Genomic DNA, 23,098 nt, shown 5'->3' with positions numbered 1-23,098 from the left:
TAATACTTGGTAGCCTAAATCTGAACCGGATGCATAAAAGCGATTCCTTCTACGTAAGCCAAAAGAGTAGAGAGGCAGAAAGAATCAGTTGTGCTGGGAGGCAGAACATCGTATTTTTAGGTTAAAGCAAAGGAGGACTGGGCAGAAGAGATGGGAAATGCTGTAACAGACCTGCATAAACTTTCCCTTCTCTGGAACCTCAGGGCCCCACTGGACTGCAAGTCCTGAAAGCCGATCTGATAAACCATAACTTATCCCACTATTAGTCCAAATATAGCTGGGATAGCAAGAGTTTTATTTTGGAAATATTTCAGCAAGAACATCCCTCAGGAGTCAGAACAGTATCACAAAGCAATAGATAGACAGTGGTGGCACAGCTCCAAGATGAAATACATCCGTAAAAATTTCCAAAGGGACTGTAACCTGCGCTTTAAAGCCTGAGAAAGCTGAATTACTATTGCTTTCTATAAAAATGAAGTCCTGACCCAATTCTGAGGGTTCCCTGTGATGTCTGCAAAGTATCTCCGTATTCACATTGCAGAATCAGGGCCACAGCTGGAAATCATAAGTGTAGGAGTAAGGACTGTGATGAAGCTCAAGATTGTCATGGCACATCTCTGGAAAGGCATTCTAAAGAGAAAAACCTAAGAGAGAGTGTGTCTCTGCAGAACAAGAGAGGCATACACAAACACTGAAGAAAACTAGCCATTTATCACACAACACAGTAAAATATATACAGCATCTGTTTTCATTGCCAGACTGGCATATAGACTGGGCTGCAAGAAAACGTTTTGTAGCTGTGCTTGCAAGACAAATCTCCACGTGGGATGGACAGGGCACCTCATCTTTGCCTTTTCCTACCTACCACAGCCAAGGCGGATTCCTATCCACTCCTTGACATAGACCCTATCAGTACAGTGACGAGTCTACATTAGGAGCCATGTTTTTGCCTGTAGTTTGACTCCACCATCGTTTAGGTGCATTTAACACCCCAGGACTGAAACAACAGGAATGCTATCATATTGAACAGAGGCCCACACAACTTGCAAGGTCTGGCTACGTCCAAGAGGAACACAAAAACTCTTTCCACGAATGTAGTTTTCAGTTAGATCAGCATCTCTATCACACCTTTACTCATCCCCACAAGAAGAGGAACTTGCCACCAGTTCTTCTATACACTTTTGAAGAACATTACTAATGGAAGACATGGAGGGTCACTCTACGGAATGTAACATTGTATACTACACGTGACAAGTTGCCTTTCCAACTGCAAATTATCTCCGGGGCAAACGATTCTGAAAGCACGCCCCATGAAAACCCCAGATTTAGGGGATCTAAGATTTCAGGACATGTTTAGATGAGGGCTATTTGTTTCAAAAGGAAGAGTATCTCACAGGTTTGGAGAGCTGCAGATACCTAACTCCTGATGACTTCCAATATGACAGTTCCTTAAAATTATATCCACGAACAGCAATACTACAGCAGATAAAATATCTTATACTTCTGACGTACAGCGAACACTAAACACTGTATTTGCATGGCTGATTAACAGAAACAAAGACACAAAACTGCCAACTATTCAATCCAGACAGTTCATTAAACAGACAAGCTGTGCAGTTTGCCAGGACAACAAATTCAGAAAGGCTGTGTTTCTAGAGTTATTATTTACACTGACATTGATGCAAATCTAATTATTAAAATATTCCTATGAGAATTTTAAGGTACACTATACAATATAGCTTCCTAATGAACAGAGGAGAAGGCTGTTGGCCAAGTGTGGTACCACTGCCCCAAGGAAATCCTGCGTTTAATTAGTACAGTAAAGAGATGAGGAAAAACTCCTCCGGATAATCAAAGAGAATTCTGAAATGTAACACTGATGTTTCTGGAAAAAAAAAACTAGGTCATGAAACAAACTGTCTCTGTTTCCTAGAACTGTTGAAGGGGTTTGTTTTCTTTTATTATAACATCATAGATTGCTTTTGAGAAAGATTAACCAGTCTACAAATAATCCCTCGGTTTTGAGTTGCTTTACTGATTCGCATTAAAATGTCAAGAAAGTATTTCCCTTTGTGATGTTCCTACTGTCTTTTATCAGAAGCCATTCCCTCTGAAGACAAAAATTATTCTGCCTATTCTTCGTTTTTAGATGTTGAACGCTATCAGCCTCCTCAGCCGATGACTCAAGCCTATTTGGACTATCTCCTCTGCAGGGTTCACAGCAGGTTCAAGTATTTTCCGTAACACAGTGCTTTTTCATCTATTTCCTTGTTTGTTTGCATAACTGCAGCACGGCTAAAGCATCAACCATGTGATGCAGTATCTCTTCGCTATAACCTGGTTTGGTGTTTTTTTTTTTTTCCTTTCCACACACCACATAAAAATGCAAGAAGCACGTTCAAACCTTCTTGCTCAAAAATCTTCCAGACCCAGGCTGGACATTCACCTGAATACACGGCAGCACAAAAAATACTGTAGGTGAATTTCAAGTTGACACTGCACATGGGATATGATCCAGTGTGTACAAAAATAAACAGAAAGCCAGTTATTGATTTCAGAGGGTCATACCTCAGACTATCCTTGAAATCCTTACTCAGCATTCCCTTTTTAAGGGGAGTATTGCAACTAACTGAACAGAGTTGGCAGTGTGAAGAGTGTAAATACAGGATACTCTATTCAACATGAGAAGAAGGATTTTTAAAAGTTTGAGGATGGGGGGGAAAATACATGTAATAATGATAAAATTTTGATGTAAAGAAACACCAAAATTAGTTAGCTTACTTCTTTAGAATTTCCGTATCATACAGGTGATAGAAGGGGCAGGGCAGGGGGGAGACAAAAAATGGAAAAAAAAGTTTACTTTTTTTTTTTTTGCTTAAGAGAGGCACCACAAGTTCTCCTGGTCACGATCCCAGGCCAGGAATACCAAGTGTTAACGAGTCAGCGCTCTCCAGCACTTCTCAGCTTTGAAGTGCTGACTGTTCTTTGGATGTATGGACATGCTGTATCTCAAGTGAAGGTCAGCAGCCAGGATTAACTGATGATATAAGCAGGAGTGTGAAATTGGATAATCAAGAAACTGTGCTGAACAACAGACTTTCAAAACGTTAGCACTTTGAAACAATCAGATCTTAAGCAAGACCTGCCTCAGTCCAGTCTATGCTCATCCTAGCAAGAGCGGGAGCTGGTGCAGAGGCACATACACAAGAAGAGGACAAAGGAAGGTGTAAGAGACAGCCAAACTAGCCTAGGACAGCGTTGTTGTTGTCATATCGTGTGTCCCCCCTTCGTGTTAGCACCCCTGAGGGCAATATGCACACGATAAATCACATGAGAGGATGCAGGTTCATGCCTGTACTAAGCCACAGCTCCAGTTCCCACATACCAGTATCACACATGGTCCAGCATTGTAGTCCTTGTCTGAGGTTTTTAGGTACGATTGTCACACTAGCTGTAAAACCATTGAAAAATAAGACAGGCAAGTTTTAGGAAGCTTCTCAACAGAAATGGTAAGTAATAATTACAAGGGAGGTAGTCCAGCTTTATTGATCACTGGAGTTTCACAACAAAATCAGAAGTTTGATTTTCAGTGATTTGTTCTCTGTCTGGCTTGAAATTCATTCAGCACAGAACAAAATAAAAGATATTTAGCAATATATTTTACAGAAGTAAGAAGAACTCTTAAACACACCTCATTCAGGCATCATTTTTATTTTTTGCAGATCACTTCAGGAGAGCTCTGCAGGATCTTCAAAATAGCAGAGAGAATTTGGGCTCCAAATACTATTACTACTGACTTCTTCTTGACGGGCCCAGTCCTTTACATGTGCTGTGTGGTCACATCAATGTTAGTTTACCCTCACATAACATTTTTCAAGACTTCTAAATAAATGACAAATCTAACACCACAGTTTAAAATACAGGCACAGCCTATAACATACAAAGATAACGGGTAAATTGGCATATCAATTCTGTTTTAGAAGGTCAAAGACCATTTAATGTAAACACAGCTGTGACCATTTCTAACATGCTCTAGAATATCCTTAGGATAGCCAATCAAGCAACACTCCAAATAGTACTCGTGGAACATGCAGCTCTAGGTTTAGGGAACAAATATTTAAGTTTGTAAATAAATCTAAATGTAGCATAGTGATCTCTGAAGCAACACTTCTCCTAGATGAAATTCTGCATCAGAAGAACATCATATCAATGTTATTCATGTCTTTGTAGCAAGAACAAAACCAAAACCTAACCTAACTTTGGATTTCAGGACCATTCTGGCCTGCTGGGCTATCGTCAACTTTAGAGACCAAATATGTGGGTTTTTTTCTTTTTATATGTACACACACACATATCTAGGTGGGTAGACAGGTGTGGGTGTAAATATATGTGTGTGTATATATAGAGAGAGTATTTTTCAGCATTTGAGAGAAAAGCAATTACTGACTTAAGATCACGCATGAAAGTCTGATGAATGGCGGGCTTCTTTCCTTCTTGAAAACCTGGAGTTGTTTCTCTTTTGTTAGAAGGCATTACTGTGACTTTTTGAACCGACTACTCATGTTTGCGTTCCTGAGAGCTTTCTACAATAGGAACTCTCTTGCTCCTATTTTTGTGCAGCCAAACATATTAAAGAAAGAAACTTTAATTAGAAAAAAAAATAGACAAGTTTAAGAGTGTTTTAATTGGAGGTAGATAAAATAGTTCTGCTTATCTCCAGGCCTTCTTGAACAATGTTTATTAGTAAACATGCCTCTAAGGCTAATTAATTTATTTCCACTGAAATCAGAAAGAACTGGGCAAACTTAAAGTGTCATGCTGCATTCACAAGCCAACTGTAGCTAGCCAATTGCTACAGGAGTACTCAGAAAGTATAAGGAGAATTTTTGCTATGTGAACAAAAAGCAGCACTGAATATCTTCACCTCTGATGCAAGGATATTTGGGATGAGTTTAATACCCTTTTTAAAAGTCAAGTCCTTTCTATGTTAGTTTTGAAGGTCAATAGCAAAACTAGCTGTTACTTTAAAAATACCACATCAGGTAGGAATGTTCATACTCCAAGTATCTCTCCCATGAATACTTTCACTACTATGATAGCTGGGATGCTTCAAGTAGACTCCAGAACCTCCAAACATTAATAATGTTTGTATGCAACTACCCTCCTCTCTTTTATTAACACCGAGCTATAGCTGAATGTCACAAGTAAGGGGCTGTGCCAAACTGAGTTATGAGCTAAGCAGTCCTGCAAAGGGCACAGACTTGTTCTATTGCTCCCTTACTCTAGGGCTGAGGAGGCAATCTATGCCTCTATTTAGCAAGCTTGGGTTACCTAATTCTGTTAAACACCATATGAAAAAGCAGCCCCCTCCACCTATTTCCTGTCCTACAAGAAGAGGCACTTCCCTTCCCACAGAATCAATGAAGGGACATTCTGTAAAAGAAGGCTTAGTCTCTCCTATTTTTCTACAGGACAGCATTAGAGCCTGCTATGATTAGGCCATGTGCAATGTTTCTTTGACACAAAAACCCCCAAAACAAACCACCCAACCACAAACCCCTCCCAACACAGCTTCCTATTCAACTTTAAAAAACATTTTTTCTATGTAATTACACACTTGACATGGTTGCATCCAAAATACAATCCTGCACTAACATGCACAGATAAGTAAAATACATATAAACTAAAAATGCAGTAACAACTTCAGTTTAAAAAGCCAAACACGAACTTTTCCTCCTGAACTTACTAAATACCAGAGCGCTCTGACTCTGTGAAGTTTCCAAGGTAACTGAGTAACATCCCTGATGGCTTAAGGTTAGAGCTTGTACAGACTTAAAATGTTTAATTTACTGCTGTTGCTACGATCAACTTTGGCCAGTGCATAAGAGGAGACAAACACCATTTCAGGAGACCAACGCACAGTCCGTAGAGGAAAACGCACACACAGAACGGCAGATGCCACTCAAGCAGCTATTTTGAGTTAGCAGTATCTAGCTATAGCCAAAGTAATTTTTTACTTAAGTGTCATTTCTGTTGGCAAAACAAATTATCAATATTGTTGCCCAGCTAATTAAGTGGATATGAATGTTACTTTTTCTTTCCCTTCTGTATTTACTGTGGCTTAGTCAGGTTTTTCTTCTGCTATTACCATTCTGAAGAACAGTCTCCAACTTACCAGAAACTAATTACAACATCTTCAGAAGGCATTTTCCCAGTCTAAATTTCAAATTTCTAAAAAAATAATCAGGAACTCTGATTACAATATGAATAAGGTCTATATAAATGTCAAATTTCAAGTCACTGTCCCCATCTCTTTCAGAATTACCTCCTTGCCATTACAACACTGGTGCATGGAACAACATACTACAGAAATATTTTAAAGAGTACACTTCAAGAGTATTTTAAAACCTACACTAAAAACAAAAAGGCAGAAAAAACTAAATCAGGAAATTTACTTGAATTAGGAAAAACTGTGCTGCCAAAGCCTTTGCTAAATTTGGCTCTGAAAGGTCATTCTAGTTACGGAGTGTAGTCACAGCCCAATAGGCTAACAAAAAACTTTCTCCTAGATGATGAAGTCTTGGGAAGCAATCCAGTTCCAAATGCTTTACTACCAAATGCAGACTAGCACGGGGCATACTCCATAAAGCAAGCCTCATCTAATTTACGCACCTCTAAATTAGGCATTGCGAAACCTAGCTTACAGGCACTGGCCTCCAGAGGGATATAAAACTTTCCGGGTGAGGCACCTTGAGATGCATGAGGGTTCTGGGCTCTTCATATCATGCATGGGAGAGTCAGGCACCCCAGAGGAGCTATGCAAAAACCCCAGACATTAACCTGGCGCTAGCTAGTTGAAAAAAACTAAACCAAAATAGCTTTGACAGAGCAACAAAGCTTGTCAAATACCCATCCTGCTCCATAGTCCAGGCAGACTCAGAACTACGAGACCAGAGTCTCACAGTTCTCTCCCAAATGAAGGCATCAACAAGGATGCTTTGGAACTTGTTTTATTTTAATATCTGGAAAATGGAAGAAACAGTAGTGCTTAGGCTCACACTTCCCAGCATGGTATACAGCAATGAGTTCAGGATACAAGTTTATACTACCTGGACAGTCTCTATATGGATTGATTGTTCCAAAGAGCTCGACAATGGATTGGCTGTAAAAATACCAAGGCAGTCCTAAGAACAAGGAGGAATATCTGGTAGCATGGCCCTACCCTGAAACTATCTGGCCTAGCTGTAATCTACAGTGTGGTACTGGTGCATGTGCTCTCTTTCTGCTCCTCTGACTTTATCTGTGGAAGTTTAAATGGAGGCAATGAACTCTTCTGTACAAACTGGCAAATAGCTTGGTGGTCAGCCCCCCTTTCCTGTAGGGTGAAAAAGCGTTTCAACGTGGTCAGACTAAGTGTCCTAACTATTAAGTCATATCGCATGTGCAAGGCTTCTACTCTTACCGTGTTTTAGAAAAACATAACAACTAGCACAGATTACTTTGACAGTGTGGCCACAGACATTGACAAAAATCATTCTCTGCTGGATCTTGGACAATCCAGAGACCAGAACTGCTGAGCACGCAAAGCTATCTGTCCCACTTACAATTCAGAGATAGCAAAATATTATCTCCTCACTGGTCAACAGCTGCTGTTTTTGCTGTGGAGTACTCATTCGAAAGGAGGAAGCTTTTGTAACCTACACTGGAGAGAAGTCCAGTATTGTCAACAGACATGAAGCAATTTTGAATAACCTAGGTATAAGGGGTCATATGAAGTCTACACAAAGGAAAAAGGTCATTAAACATTCAATAAGCTCTGACATTTCATTTCCAGCAGTCGTGAATATGAAGAGGAATCTCACTCGTGTCAAGCCCCGAGTACATACGGGGATTACAAAGTTACAAGCCAACATTGAGAAGGGTGAGACATTTCAAAACAGACAGCAGGGCAAAACTGTCATCAATCTCTTTCAGAACCTTTTCCTCAGAAAGTTTTCTTAAAACTATCATCTTTTGATAGTTTAAAAAAAGCTTACTAGTAGTACAGACAGTTTTACTGTCTAACCATGCAATTCCTGTCTAAAAAGACTCACAGTGTGAAATTCTGAACTGTACCTAAACCAACTGCTTACATCAGCTTCAGCACCCAAAAGGAAAGAAGGCAGCAATACAAAAAGAAACTTTACATAGAATTCTGGGTGATCCCAGAGCTACAGACCAGCAAGTCCTACTTCCGCAGAAAGCAAATTGGTAGATACTACAATGGAGGAGAACATAAAAAGACACACAAATAAATAGGACATACAGAGGAAGAGCTGATGTGGCTCTTGCGGAGGGGTGTCATGACATAGACCTATTGAGTTCCGTCAAGAGTCAGCCATCATGCAGATAAGCATGACCTAGTCGATATAAGGTATTCCTTTTGAAAAAAGTCTTTTGATGAGAGTCCCTCATCAAAAGCTCTCATGCAATATGGGGGAAAGGCCTCCTGTGAATAAATAACTAAATAAAAGACAGAAATGAAAGGGTAAAATAAAAATGATGGCTTTTTACAGTGGGTAGATGTTATCAGCAAGCACCTCAAGGAGCTGTTCTGCAGTCTGTGCTTTTTAACACATCCCTAATAGAAAGGAGCAGTAAGATGTTTAGTCTGAATCGTTTCATATTGCCTGCAAACTAAGCATTCCTCACTCTCCTCAAACCAAAGCTCTGCATGAGCACATAACCACTAATAAATGCATGTGTCTATATAAAAATATGCTTCAAACTAAAGCTACAGCCTGCTCGCCTTTCTTACTAGCTACAGAATACAGACAGCAGAACCTGAGTCCCCACTGAGCCCAGGGTAGATTGCAAAAGTGTGGGGATTTCCCTAATTATTCATATTTATTTAACATTTGAATGACTTATTTAAAACCCAAAAGAGCAGACTTGGGGTCTAAAAGAAAATTTGCACTCTGGTACTTGACTTTGTTCTTGAAACAAAAAAAAATATTTTTAACACTGCATCATGTGCTAGTTATTCACCTCACTCAATTTTTAGCTTCTGCTAACCTTACAGCTCCACCTAGGAAACCGTACTATCATCCCTGTAAAAACCATGGCTTTCCAGACACCTCAGCTGCATTGGTCATCATCAAAGTTCCCTATCCTGAAAAGGTTAAATGGCTTTTAGCTCATGAACACCAGCATTTCTGAGAAGTAATTCCATTCCAATTTTATCTTTTAACTAGTTAATTAACTGAGGAGAAAATGAAAAGTGAAATATTAAATTCCCACCAATGAATATTTCTAAAAAAAAAATTTCAAATAAATAGGAAATAACATGGTAGAGAATGACGACAACAGTTACTCAGGAGCAAAGAAGAAGGTAATTTAGATATTTAAATATTTAAGACTATAGATAATTATTTGGAGTTGTTTATATTTGCTTTTACAACATGGAATACTCTTAACTACCTTTTGTTAGCAAGTAGTATTAAATGTTAAATCAAGATCACATGGTTTATTCAGGCTCTGGAAACATTCATACATCTCCAAAACAAATTCATGTATGGCTTGGTCTATGACGATAACTGTGAGAGCCAGCTTATTTTTATAGACTGTTGCTAAAGCACTGGTGGACTAAAAATAAGTTCTGCCAAGTAACGATACTGTATTCTCAATCTATAACAAACAAATACTTTCCATAGATCATCCAAATCAGGAGAGTGAAAATGAACTGTTATTTCTGAGAAATAATAAATAAGGACTTGGTAAAGATTCAGAAATATCTAGAGCTGTTAAGACACTGGGCCGGGCAGGGGGGAGGAAGGCATGAATGTTTTAAGAGCCTTTGTTTCAAATGATACATAGCATACAGGTAATGTTCACTAGTTTATAATTTTCTAGATTGGCTGGAGGTTTTTTGTAGTAATCTTTGAGAGACTGCGTGCCCTCCATGGATTTTGCCACTCTAAGTTTCACCTTGAGGGCTTTTCTGAATAAATCCATTTGACTTGCTCTGCTCTTCTGAAGCTCGGTGCCTATATGCCAAGTGTTGCTAACCTCGCTGCTCTTGGGATATCAAACACAACCCTAGAACGATCTCTATTGAATGGCCTCTACTTATGTCTTAAATTCGCTCTCACTTGTGATTTAACATTACTGAGGTAAAGCCTCCTTTGTGAACTTTTCTTCAGTGTGGCCAGTTTTACTATTTAAATGTTGATAATGGCTTCTCTAGAATGTTTTCATTGTGCAGTTCCCAGGTTACATGTAAGCACCTGAAATCCTGCATCTTAGCTGCATCAGATCTTTCTTACTCTTTCAGCCATAAATCATTGTGGAGTTGAGCTTTCCTCTCTTGACATGAAGACCGGTATTGCAGCCTACTGGTATAGGTATATTTCTATGTCTTGCTTTGTATTCACTTATGTTGGCCTTGTGTCCTCTCAACTCAGAATTTCCACCAGACTTCTAGATGCTATGGAACTTCTCAGACACAGTATTACTCCACCAGGTCTCAATTGCCTGGGGAGTTTTTAGCAGGGTATAAAGCAACAGCATCTTCGTCTTTTCATTCCACTACATTTCTGTAATTTTGAATTTGTTCTTTCTCACTGCAGGGGCAAACCCTGTTTGTTTTGGGGCTCCCCCCTAGCACCCCCCCCCCCATTACACTTATTCAAAGACATGCATGAGATCTTTTCATTTAACATCCTCATCTAGCACCATAATGATTTTATGTTGTGTTCTTATTTTCTCCCGCAGGGATAATTTGTATCCCATTCTTTACTGGAAACGGAGGTATCCGTTGTACACGTCTTCAGAAGATGCCCCTGTTCCTGTTTGTGTATTTCTCAGCTCCTGAGAGTTTTTTCCCCAGACCTTAGTTAAAAAAAAAAAATTATTCACTTAGTATGCTAATATTCCCACTTCACTTTTGGAGACCGCACACCAGCCCCTGTGTGTAGACACTCCACTTTCCCCAAAAGAACCCACAGTGACTAATGAACTTAAATCTGCCTTTCAGACATGCTGAAATCCCGAATTCTCTTTTCCCACGATAGACCTCCAAACTGGAAGAGTATTTCTGAGAAAACTACTGTTAAGTCACTGAACCTAAACTTCTTATTTGAAAGCTCCCAGGATCTTTTATCTCCATCTCCCTGTGTTCTTAGTCAAAAGAAACAAATCCTCAAAGCTCAATTTCCAGTTGACTACTGTTTCTATGAATGCAATTGACAGCTTTTTTTTTTTTTTTTTTTAAATTCATTACAGACATTAATTCCAAAACTTCAGGGAGTGTTCCAGGCTCTGTCAGCTGGAGCACTATTGATTCTTCAGAGTAAAATCTGAAAGGAGAGACAAATGAAAAATATCTAATTGGCAGAAGAAAATGCTGCTAACCTGCAGAAGCTACAGTAAACTCCAAACAGAATTTCTCATAGGATCTCCTTGTCAATGAGTAACAGAACAAAACAGGTTTGACAGCAAAGTGATTCCTATAATCTCCATTACACACACATCTCTGCCAACTCTGGGACCCCAATTACCTTTTCCTACTCCCTCCTATCCAGTTGCTTTAGATGAAGAATCTCTCAGGCACTTCTTCCCGCTGCCTGCACAACCAAGAACAGCTCAACACTTCGCTCTGATGGTCGAAGTGTAAACTCAGAAGGAGACACTAATCAGAGCACCCAACCCTCCAACTGGCACCAACATGTAACACCATTCACAAGTCATCCACCAAAATGGTGGATGTGTTCAATTAAGAAAGAAAACAAGGTCTGTACAATTATGCTCTCCCTCTCATACACATATCTAGTTCTATCAGTGTCTATCAGTGTCTTAGCTGTGACTAAGTCACTTCTATCAGTGACTTAGCTATTTCATTGCTCTTTTACTAAATTTTTGCTGCAGTTCAGATTATACAGTACCAAACAAAGCATGGGTAGGAGAAAATACGATCTGCAGTTCTCTTGATATCATTTAGGTCACCTGGACAGAACATAATGCTTCATCAATGCAAAAACCAATCCTCTCAATGAATCAAAATCCACACTCGGGATTGGCTTCCAGGAAGGAAGAACAAGCCATCTGAAGACTGCACTGAATCCTCGTATTATTTGGAAATGGGAGTAAGATAAGGTTTTTCCTTTTTTCTGTCTTAGTACAGTAATGGCATAGAAAAATGAACAGACAGACATGAATTCTATGGCAACAGACCACTGAAAATGCAAATATATTTTATATACTATTTTAAATTCATCCTCAACTGTAAGTGATGATCAAAGCAAAATACCAATTAATTAAGAATTATATTTATGGAACACTCATAAGTCTATTGTCACTTGAATGACCCTGATAGCCCATAGCTTCTAAAATACAGCTTTACTAACACAGAATATGGCTTTACTAACACAGAAAGGCATGGTCTATGCAGTATGCATCACAATGGATTATGTGTGTCGTGTAGATTTGCTGAAGTCCTTACAGTTCAAGTGAGACAGGTCAGTTTCTCAGCTGTTCCTAACCATATTACCAGCTGCACAAACCATTTGTGGTCACTTCACATCCATAGTCCACTAAACCCTTGTAGCCATTGCTTTTCTTCCTCCTCCTTTGAAAAGAAACAGAACTGAAATTCTCTGGGTGTTAACACTGAGTGTATTAGAAACAGAGACATATCTGCAGCTGAAGCTGCAACAAAGATGAATGAAGGGAAACTATTCATTAAAAGGCTAGAAGAAAAAAATCATTATTTTAAACAGTTACTATGTACAACATGCTGTTTATCAAGAGATAAAGAGATTAGACAGATTCCCACTTTGTACTGAACCCTGTAACATGTGATGAGCATCACCTGTAGGCATTGTTAAAAGGCACTATCCATAAGATAGGCTAGATATTCTGAAACGAAGAACATTCTGTGCCTTGCAGTCCCTAGTTCCAGGCAGAATGCACCATACTAGGAAATTCAGAAGCACACATAAGCCCCTGAATGTATTTTACCTCTATAAAAAGCCCAGTTCTTTCAAATTAAGTGGCTTTTCAGAATTAAAGTCGCTATAAGTCCCATATGGAAGACCATTTTTATTAGAAGATCTTAAGAGCAAGTTCTTATTTTGGCGGCAGCAGTGAAGACAAAGGGCGCAGGCAAGCCTTGGAAAAACTGCCTCAGCTAAGACTGCCCAGCACTTCCTACTGTAACACCATCTCTTCAGTTCTTATAACTTTACCAAGCTGTAACTGTTCAGACTAATATTTTCCACATTGGACTTGTGCCAACTTTGAGAGACATTTTTCAGAGGTTTTTTAGCCTCTTCCAAGAAAGAGGCTAGGGAAAAATACACTGCTCTTTACAGATTAATGAATTCCACTGACCTTTCCAACAGCTTGAGAGCACTAACACTTCAGAACGGGTGGGTCACTGAGTACATCTTCTTGCCAACCCTGGGAAAACCCTCCTGAACTTGGCCAAGTACAAGTGTTTGTACATACTGCTAATTTATGTATGCAGAAGAGACTTAGATTTTAGCAACTCATTGATCACCATATCCAAACACTATGCAGGCGACAGGGAAGCCATGCACGGAGGACATAAATGACTAGAGGCAGACTGAAAGTGAAAGATGCACAAATGAAGAGCCAACATGAAAGCAGAATTGCTAAGTGCCACCTGGGCACACAAACTGGGATAAAAGGTAGTAAAGAGTAAAGGTTGGCTGGTAAAGTGAAGGGATGGAGAAGCAACAGCAGGAGTTTCATCTAGGAGAAAATGCAGGGGGGGCAACAAGCCAAGTCTGCACATTCCCCTCAAGAACTGGAATGAAACCCCAAACTGCCGTCTAGCAGACAAATGGTGAGACTCGGTATCTGCAGAACCGTAAGTAATACATCCTATTTCCCTGTGGACTACAGGAAAGATAACTACATACTACCCTGCTAAAATAATACTCTTAATTCAAACTACAGAGGTCTGTTGGATTGGAAGTTATCCATCCTGATAAAGAACAACATCTGTTTTTTTCCAGCATATTTAAAAAAAACCCAACCCTAAGAATTTACAAGTAATAAAACAAAGTTAAAGAAAAATCAAAGACTGCAAAACCAAGCACTGAAAGTCTTTGTGATTTTAATTAGGCTTTTCTGTGCATGCATTTTATGAGGAGTTTTTGAAGACACAATCACATACTACAGCTTTCATGAATCTGTTTTTTTCCCAGCAAACAATGCTCTGAAAGTAAATTAGTGCAGCACATGAAAAGGAAATGCATTCTGCAGACCTTTGTTGCAGAATTTAGAAGCTGTGCAATGGAAGAGGCAGGAGCTGAAGAACAAGAAAGATGATCCTACAGATGATGCGGCTAAGTGTTGCACTCGAAAACCGGTTTTATCCCTGCTACTGATAAAATCCTTCAGGGATGTCAGGAAATCTGGGTAACTGTCTTACGACCACACGATACTGCCAACCTGCAGAAATACTTTGAAGAAGAACTAGGGATATGTTTGGAATATGAAGGGCTATTAGAGATGGTAATGTGAGAAAAGGAATTGACCAGGTTAGTGCCTCCAAATGTGTGCCAAAAACGGGTGGTTACATTTGTCTTCTTTGTATGGCTCAGCTCATCCAAGTAGAAAATACCATTATCTTCTCAGTCTGTTCTGAAATTAAATTATTTTGTAAAGAACTAAACGGAAAAATGCCATTCTTTGAATGTAACTGTCCACATCTTAAGATTAACTTGATACAGTCTGTGGTCATCCTTTTTTGATGTCTTTGCCTATACCTATGGAGTTCCAGCAGAGCAAGCAACTGACAAAGCTGGCATAAACTAGAGGCAGTTGGGGGAACACCAGGAACCTAGTGGTTCAGATTACACAGTCATCACTCTTGTACCTTTTCTAAACAAAGATTTTTTTATCCCTTGAAGTTGCATCATGACCAAAGTGCATCTCAGTCTCCTGCCATCTCTCTACTGTCTTACTCCTTCACAGTCAGAGGTAAAACACCCTCACCCCTAACCCAATCAGAGAAGAACAAGTCTGTAATATTTAGGAGACAAAACCACATAGGACTAATATTCAGTTAGTCCTTACCTCATTTGGTGGAACAATAGCAAAAGGCTGGATGACAGCTGCCAGTGGAATGCGAGCCTGTTTGGCCATATCTGAAGACAATGGGAAGCAGTAGGTAGTACATCGGATATAACGAGGGCTGGCGTGGCCTAGAACACCCAACATAGCATGCAGAATGAAAGGCTGTTAAAAGGAACCCGCCCGTCCCAAACACAAACCAGAAAAATCAACAACATAAAGCAACAAGTGCATATGCTACATTAAATACATGCTTTTTTCCTCCCATGCAAGCTTCTGCCCATCTCTCCTCTTTATATGTCAGCCCATTGCCCCTCCCTGTGGGTAAACCTTTTCTTGCTGTTTGAGTTTAAAGCCGAGATTTAAACATATCAAGAAAAACCCCACAATTATTTGCAATAAGAATCTCAATAGAGATTAGTTTGAAACTTATCATATCTAAGATCTTAAAAGAAAATAATATGGATGAAATCCCCAGTGGAAATGTCAACAGTGTATATAAAGAAATGCTGCGGACTGATACCTACTGTTTAGACTGCTCTAATGAGCTAGCTCTGATTCAGAAAACAGTGTATCTGTGTTAACACCACCATGCTCATTTATCTTGCAAAATATAGTGTGCTAAAATCACCACGCCATTTTTCATAGCACACTTAGCTCAGTTCCCTCAATGAGAAACTGTGCTGTGCACTGCAGACAGGAGCACTGAAAGGCAACAGGAGTTCAGAAATCGGCTCCCGTATGCTCCTTTTTTAACCATCAAGCTGCAGCTCTGCTCAGTTTATTGAAAGGTTCATCAGAACTGCATTACCCCATTCTCAGATAATGCCAAAAAATCTTGATGTGTTTGTACATTTTATACAGTTTATCCAAGCACTGATAAATTAATGCTGGACTAAATGATACCATCAGTTTAATCTGTATTAAAATATCAAGCCTGCTGTCAAGAGCAGCACATGGAATATTGTACTTCCAGGCTCTAGGCAGAGGCAAAGGCAGATAACACTGGCCAAAGGAAAAAATTAAGTCAACTAGACAGCTTGTACACCGCCCCAATCGCTTGAATAGAATTTTCCAAAATTCGTATCTTAAAACGTGACAGTGCTAGTCTCATTGCTTCTTCTAGTGTCCATCTTTTAAAATTTCAGAAGAATCCAAAAAGGATTTTCAACTTGAAATTTAAAACCTTGAAAAATTTTAAGTTAAAAAGAAAAGTTGTCTCAACTATTCATATTATTTTAAATGTCAGGAAGGGTAGAGGAGGTGTTAACCCAAGGTGTAAGAATTCAACTCCCACTTCCCCTCCCTGCCCCCCCCTTTTTTTTTCTTTAAAGGGAGTTTCCCATTTCATGTCCAATTTAGAGTAAGAAGCATCATTTTCAGATGAGAAATGTAAGAATTTAGTCTTTCTTTTTTTTTTAAATTATATTCAATTTCACCTAGAAAGAGTCCCAAATCAATGACAAGGACAGTTACCTTGGTCTTGGATTACGCAGTCTGTGGTGACGAGAGGAGGAACCTGTCCTCTTGTGTTTGTAGCATAGACCTGCCCTCCCCTAGAAGCCTTATCATTTTCAATCACTTGAATCTGATGAATAAGAAGCAAGAACAGTGTGAGATAGGTAAGCCATGCATTTACATTCATAAACAGTTATGCTAATATCTACACCAAGTAACAACTACTGACATTGTCTTATACAGAGGTGCTATAAAACTATCACAATACAGGCTTCATGGACACTTAACAACTAGGAAACTATACACACAGCTGAGCAGTGTAACTCATTTACAGCTGCTGTTGCCTGTTGGAACTCAGGGGTAACACTACATGTTGGGGTGGATAAGACCTATATACAGTGAACAAATGAGGTTTTTTTTAGAGTATGTATATTGACTGCTAGGAGGACAGACCTTTTCAAGTGAGGCTAGCCAGCAAACTGAGGAGAGTGATGGTGTAAATAAGTCCTTGTTACTGAATCTGGCCTTCCATTCTCCCAAGTGCAAGGTTGCATCACCTTACTCAGATGCCATATATACCAGGTTATCTTTTGTATGACCATAGCTGTGCCAGCTGCTGTTCTTCATAAATGAATGTACAGATTGCAACGGTGGGAGGGGTTAGCCCTCATTCCTCCTGACTAGGCTCCATGCACAGCATGGTTAAGAAATAAACAATAATCTACGTAGCAGATCACCTTCCTAGCTGAGCTATATTTCAGCACTGCCATTTAGAAAGCAGCAATTTAAACTCCTGAAAAAAGCCTTGTTGGCCATTAGGTAGTATTTCAACACTGGAGCTCAGGGTTTTCATTTTCTAGGTCAGACTACCATGTTGTGAGCTTCCTCCTAGAAAGAAAGTAAAGGAGAGCAATCACAGAAAACTTTTACTAAAATGAGGCAGCTCTGATCATGTACAGATTTACTCCGGTTGAAGCCTAGTTTATAGCAATTTACAATGTAATACCATGAAACGCTCATGAAGCTGGCTTTACTACTGAACAAATTCCTTTCCCATGTACTTCCTCCCCTGTCACTTCTGCACAGTCCCTCACCCCTGTCTAAGTTTGATACTTTTCAGGACATAACTGAAGTTATATAAAGCTGTATTTTGTTCCACACCATAAACCGGATGACTGAGATGATACCATTATTGCTCCTCTTCCCTCAAAGAAGCTGTCTTTTCAGCAATCTAGTTTAGAGTGTAGCTGAACAGCTGTGAGAGGCAAGAGGAATGAGACAGGGAATTTCTGAAACTGGCTTTGCCACTGCTGCTGGTATCTCACAGAATTGTATCCTTACACTGCACATGAATTTCTAATAATAGCTAGGGAAGTTCTGAAGCCTCTGTTGGAAAGCAAACAGAAGAAAAACAAAATTAGTCGCATTGAATCTATTGATCGTTGTCCAAGAGGTATTTCCTAACGCACTGGAAATAATCTGGGGCCTGTAACATTTTTTTTTTTCAATAAAGTTTTTGTATTGCAATTTAAGTATACAATACATTCCTCAGAGAGCTTGTTATATCTTCTGCTTGATTACTTTTCCCTGCCTCCTTGGCTTGTATACTTACTGCTAACTCTTGCATTAGAAGGAAAAAGGTTTTGCTCTAAAAAAGTCCGCTGGCTGAAAAAAGCAAACCACTTTCAGACTTAGCTCTGCAAAGGATCAATGTACCATGGTATTCTGCAGTTAACTGACCTAAATATATCATTGTCCTTGGAAACAATTGTTGACAAAGCCCAGATGCTAGTTGTCATAGATGTTGTCAGAGCACTTATCAACCTCTAAGATATGTAAGAAAAATATAAATCAACAATGGCTATAGATAAGAAGTAAATTTATCTGGCAACACTACTGTAATTATATAATGTAAATATAACAAGAGAAATACACATGGTCATACTTATTCCTCATTCTGAATTAGCTTTTTGCCCTTTAGAGACGTTGACCCAGATCATGTTTCTTTTAAACATGTCATTTTGATCCTCTCTGTGCTGCTTAAACAAACCTTTTAACCTATTTTAACATCACTGTCATAGTCAAGGCTGTTTATTCTACATGCGTAATTGAAACAAGACATCAGTCCATGCTTTCATGCCAGACCTCCTTCTCCCCCCCCCCTTTTTTTTTTAATTAGACAAGACCATTTTATCCTTCTTATGTAAAAAGCACCATACTGAAACACTAGGAATGACTGACCTATTAAGGGCATTTGTTAATTATACAGACACTCACTTTAGTTTTTTTTACACAATGGTTTTCAGCTATATTAACTCAAAAATTGCCTTTAACAGAGGCAACCACAGTTGCTACATTAACCTCTAAGTGACTATCAACAAGCATTTTTCCAAAATTCTGGGGATTTTACATCAAAACCATCACTGGATAAAACATTCTTTTCTAGAAGGACACAAGAATATCCCAATTTAAGGAAGCAGGGCTGCTCCCTACTACACAGTGTCAGGCTTCTACACGTGCTTTTCCCTCATCTCGGTGGAACACAAATCCTGTACAGCAATACTGCCTCAGCAGAGAAGCAGAAGATTACTTCACCCAGACTAGCTTACAGTGTGGTGGTTAATACCTTTTTTTAAGTAGAAACTTCTAGGTCAAAGCTGCAGGACACATCCTGCTTCAAGAATCCCAACTCTCCGAGGACCTTTTGACCTGTCCGAATGATTGCCAGAACCAGTAAAAGTGTGTGCATCAGAGTGTGTTTTCCCCATGAGTCCAGCACATTCTCTCCCTCTGTTTCAATCAGCTGTTCTCAATAAAGAAATTAAATGCAGCCTGCATCTGACTAGCTATTCCTCTGGGTAACAATTAGACTACTTTATTTAAGAAAGATGGACACGATCATAACCTTGTTTTCTCCTTCTCTAACACCATTCTAAGAAGAGGAGACACTGTCCCACCAGTACATGTTCAGGCATGCTTCAACAGCTGAGCCTCTTCAACCTGTATGAAGCTTAAGCATTAAGGATATTCCAAGCTACTGAAATCCTTACAAGGCTGCAGCAGCTGGAAGGATGCTCAGGCAAATAATTCTAGTTGTCTGGGAAACTCCTGAAATCCAACGGTGAGGTGGCTTTTGAGCATAGGAATTCTCAGCATTTCCAAGATTGCAGTTTTAGAGTTCATGTACCTGTATTCTGCACAAATCCTGCTTTAGGTGTCTATCTGTTACTAAGTTTAAGCCTTCAAACTTTCCAGAGTGAAAAGGAAAGGTGATTAGCTGCAGTGAATGCAAGTAATCCTTCAGTACTGCTCACTGTCATACTAAGAATCCTGTCGAGAATTCCTGTTAAAGTATTTAGAGTCATGGGTAAGTCCCATGTTAGATAAAGTTATAAAGCCTCTTCAGTACTAAAACTAACGTTATGCACTAATTTATCCAAAACTGACAGCACAGAGTACAAAACTGCATGTAATTAAGAAACTGCAAAAATTGGAACATATCTTGTGAACCAAGCCATGTAAGTGCAATTTTATGTTACAAAAAAACCCCACCAACTAAAATAAATACAATATTAGCATTGTCATTCCTTTCTCTTAAATGCAGCAGAAATTTACTTTTATAAAAAAAAATCAGTGCCACATTACTTACTGGGCTTGGAATAGAGTCAGGATCAAGCTTCTTCTGCTGAGGACCTGGGAGCTGTGCCAGACCCCCAGGAAAAGCACCAGGATAAGACAGCTGAGATCCTGCCATCTGAGGACCATAGTTTGCTGCAGTTACAAATGACAATTCATTTAAAGTATTTAAGTCGCGTTACCAATTTTCAACATCAACTTTTGCCATTCAATTCATTCTTACTCAGCTAAATGCAACTTCTCCTTCCCTTCTGTTTTCAGCAAGTAAAAGAAATGGATTATTTTGGCTCATGCAGTCTGTGTTTTAAAGGTAAGCATAAGCCTAGGTGTGAGAACTATGGCTCCAAAGTTTTCAGGTGTATGTCAAGTAGGACGGTTAGTAGAGATTACCACAGCTACTCAAACCAGGACGTTACATTAGTGAGAATCTCCTCCCTCACATCAGTCAATGCAAACTGGTCTAGTTAGCTGGCTTTTTAGTTGTCAAAATAACTGTTTTACTCACCCTATGTCAGATGAAATCACTGTACTCAGTTACAATTCTTTATGGCTACAATAAAGCATTTTTGAAAGCTGCTTATGACAGACAGTACTATAAGACAGAGAGCAACCTATACCTTTACAGAGCCTAAGAAAAACTCCTTTCTGTAGTATGTCATGCCTTTACCCATTACTAACTAAATAATTCTGTTTCTGATCCAAAGTAATGTCTTTTTTCTTGTTACAGTCTCAACAGATTGCTAAACTTTTGAGCAAAAGCATAGCCTGCCTTAAATGTACTGATTTACAACGCAAATCTTTCCATTCTACAAAAAGAGGATTACACTTTCATTTTTCCAACTCAGCAGAACATCAACCGTGAATGGTCGCAGTTCCACCAGTGATTCTCCATGCATGTTTTGTTTTCAGTTACGTAACAAACATCCTTCCTTACCTTGCTGAGGATAATATCCAGGCCCTGGAGGCTGTCCTGAAAGCTGCTGCAAGTTAGGATCTGGGGGGACAGGTCCAGGGATTCCATCTTGTCTGGCCACAGGAGGCAATGATGGTTGAGCACAAAGGCCATTAACGTTATTTGCTGGTGGAGGAACCTGTGATCCAGGTGGTAAAGCAATTTGCTGCTGGGTTGGTGGTGGTAGTTGTGGACCCTGAAAAGATGCCGGATGCCCAGAAGACATGCGAGAGCTCGGAGTAGTGCCAGGACCTGAGGAAGAAAGTATGTCAGCTGAGTCAAAAATTATAACCTACTAACTCTGTGTGGAAGGTGTTCTATTTCTGCTCAATACATTTACAATATATAGGCAGGATTGTATCCCATACTGACAATGCTGCATTATGGGGATTCTGAATGCCTGTTCACATAACAAATCTGACCTCATAGTTTAAGTCTGAACTGATTCAGACATTCAATTTTATTTCTTTTGGCTCTATTTTCAGTAACACCTTGCAGCTGGGGTGGATGGGGAAAGAGAGAGGGAAGCCAGCTTTTCACAATTCTTGATTAGAATACACATAAATCACTATTTGCTTTTGAAATAATATTTAATTTCATAATGTGAAACAACATTCTTTTTGCTTAATAATCAATTTCCCTTATGTGGCATGTTTTTGTTAGTCTATTTGCATTTCACCATGACAGGTTCAATGGAAGATAAATCCACTCATTTTACCTCATTTACAACCATCTTCTCGTTTTGATGCTAAAAGATGAAACGTGTGAATTATTTTGTACACACTAGTGAGGAATAGTTTGTTGTTTATAAGTTCCAAATTCCAATTAGAATTAAGAGGACCATGGAAATGGGGGGGGTGAGACTTACAATCTGTAAATACTTATTACTTTACAAAACCTACATTTTTTTTAGTCAAATTTCTCCCCAAAGAGTTACGGTGAAATCATTTTCAAGAAAGCTAAAAAAATAACCAAAATTAGGTTTGGAGCAAAAGGACCAATGTGTTAATATACAAATATTGAAATGCATCTTCTGTCAGACATGTTAACTGAAAAAAAAATTTCACATGCAAAACACAAGCTCAGGTTCTCAGCGGGTACAAACAAACATCACTCCAGTAGCTTTACAAGCTGTGAATTTCAGCACTCTGTCAAGTTACACCAACTCAGACTTACAGCTAAGGAAAAATCAGAACAAAACCCAACACAGAAGCAGAGTTGTAAAGAATCTGCGTCTTCAGTGGTCTGAAGGGTATCTCAACCTTCCAGCGTGTAACACGATAAGCAAGAACATTACATGATTATTGCTGAAGGCAATATAATGAAGGCAGGAAGCAAAAAAAAATTTTGCTCTAAATAATATGAGTTGCTATATATGAAGTGCTCTAGAGGTGCTGGGCCACCCTTTGTCCTGTATAAAAAGGTCTGAGTTAATTGTGCACTTGCAGTTCAGTACATCAAGGTTGAAGTCGAGTCTAAACTAACTTTTCTAAGGTGAAGGTAGTGTAAGTTTTCACAAGCAATTGTACAGAGGGTCAGACCCATGGTAGTTATGCAGGCTTCATTCAAGTCAAATCAGCAACTCTTAAAGCCAGGGTAGGAACAGTGATACAGTATCAATGCAGCCTGAACTGAAAAGTTCACCTTTACATGTTATCTTACAAAGGTATCACCCACCAAAGTGATCCTCATTTAAAAAATTCATCCTCCTAAACACACTGACCTGAGCAAAACAAGATGCTAACTAAATTCCATTCCTTTTAAATGAAATGGTGAATTTCACCAGGAAATACTCAGGAAAAGCAGATACAATCAAACAGAAAATTAGTGGTGGGAGGTAATTTACATGGAAGAATCACATGATCACATCTTTACCTCATAGCTTAGGTTTGAGATGTTTTAACCTCAAAATAAATGCAAATAAATTTAGATAAAAAACTAAACTATAAGATTTGGACAAAAAAGAATAAG

The 23,098-nt window shown here is 39.1% G+C and overlaps 1 protein-coding gene across 2 annotated transcripts in view; it reads right to left on the bottom strand.

Moving 5' to 3' along the window:
* Positions 1-23,098, bottom strand: part of SEC24D (SEC24 homolog D, COPII component) — a 74,141-nt gene that overhangs the window by 26,798 nt on the left and 24,245 nt on the right. For both annotated transcript variants that reach the window (XM_076337303.1, XM_076337302.1), the window contains exons 5-8: positions 21,110-21,379; positions 20,189-20,310; positions 16,558-16,669; positions 15,085-15,212 (exon numbers count right to left, since the gene is read on the bottom strand). In XM_076337303.1, the coding sequence (XP_076193418.1) occupies positions 15,085-15,212; positions 16,558-16,669; positions 20,189-20,310; positions 21,110-21,379 (632 nt within the window). The remainder of the gene's footprint in view (positions 1-15,084; positions 15,213-16,557; positions 16,670-20,188; positions 20,311-21,109; positions 21,380-23,098) is intronic.

The sequence above is a fragment of the Aptenodytes patagonicus genome, chromosome 4 (assembly GCF_965638725.1).
Source record: "Aptenodytes patagonicus chromosome 4, bAptPat1.pri.cur, whole genome shotgun sequence".
Lineage (NCBI taxonomy): Eukaryota > Metazoa > Chordata > Aves > Sphenisciformes > Spheniscidae > Aptenodytes > Aptenodytes patagonicus.
The sequence above is the reverse complement of the archived record's forward strand: the minus strand, read 5'-3'. Positions and strand labels throughout refer to the sequence as shown.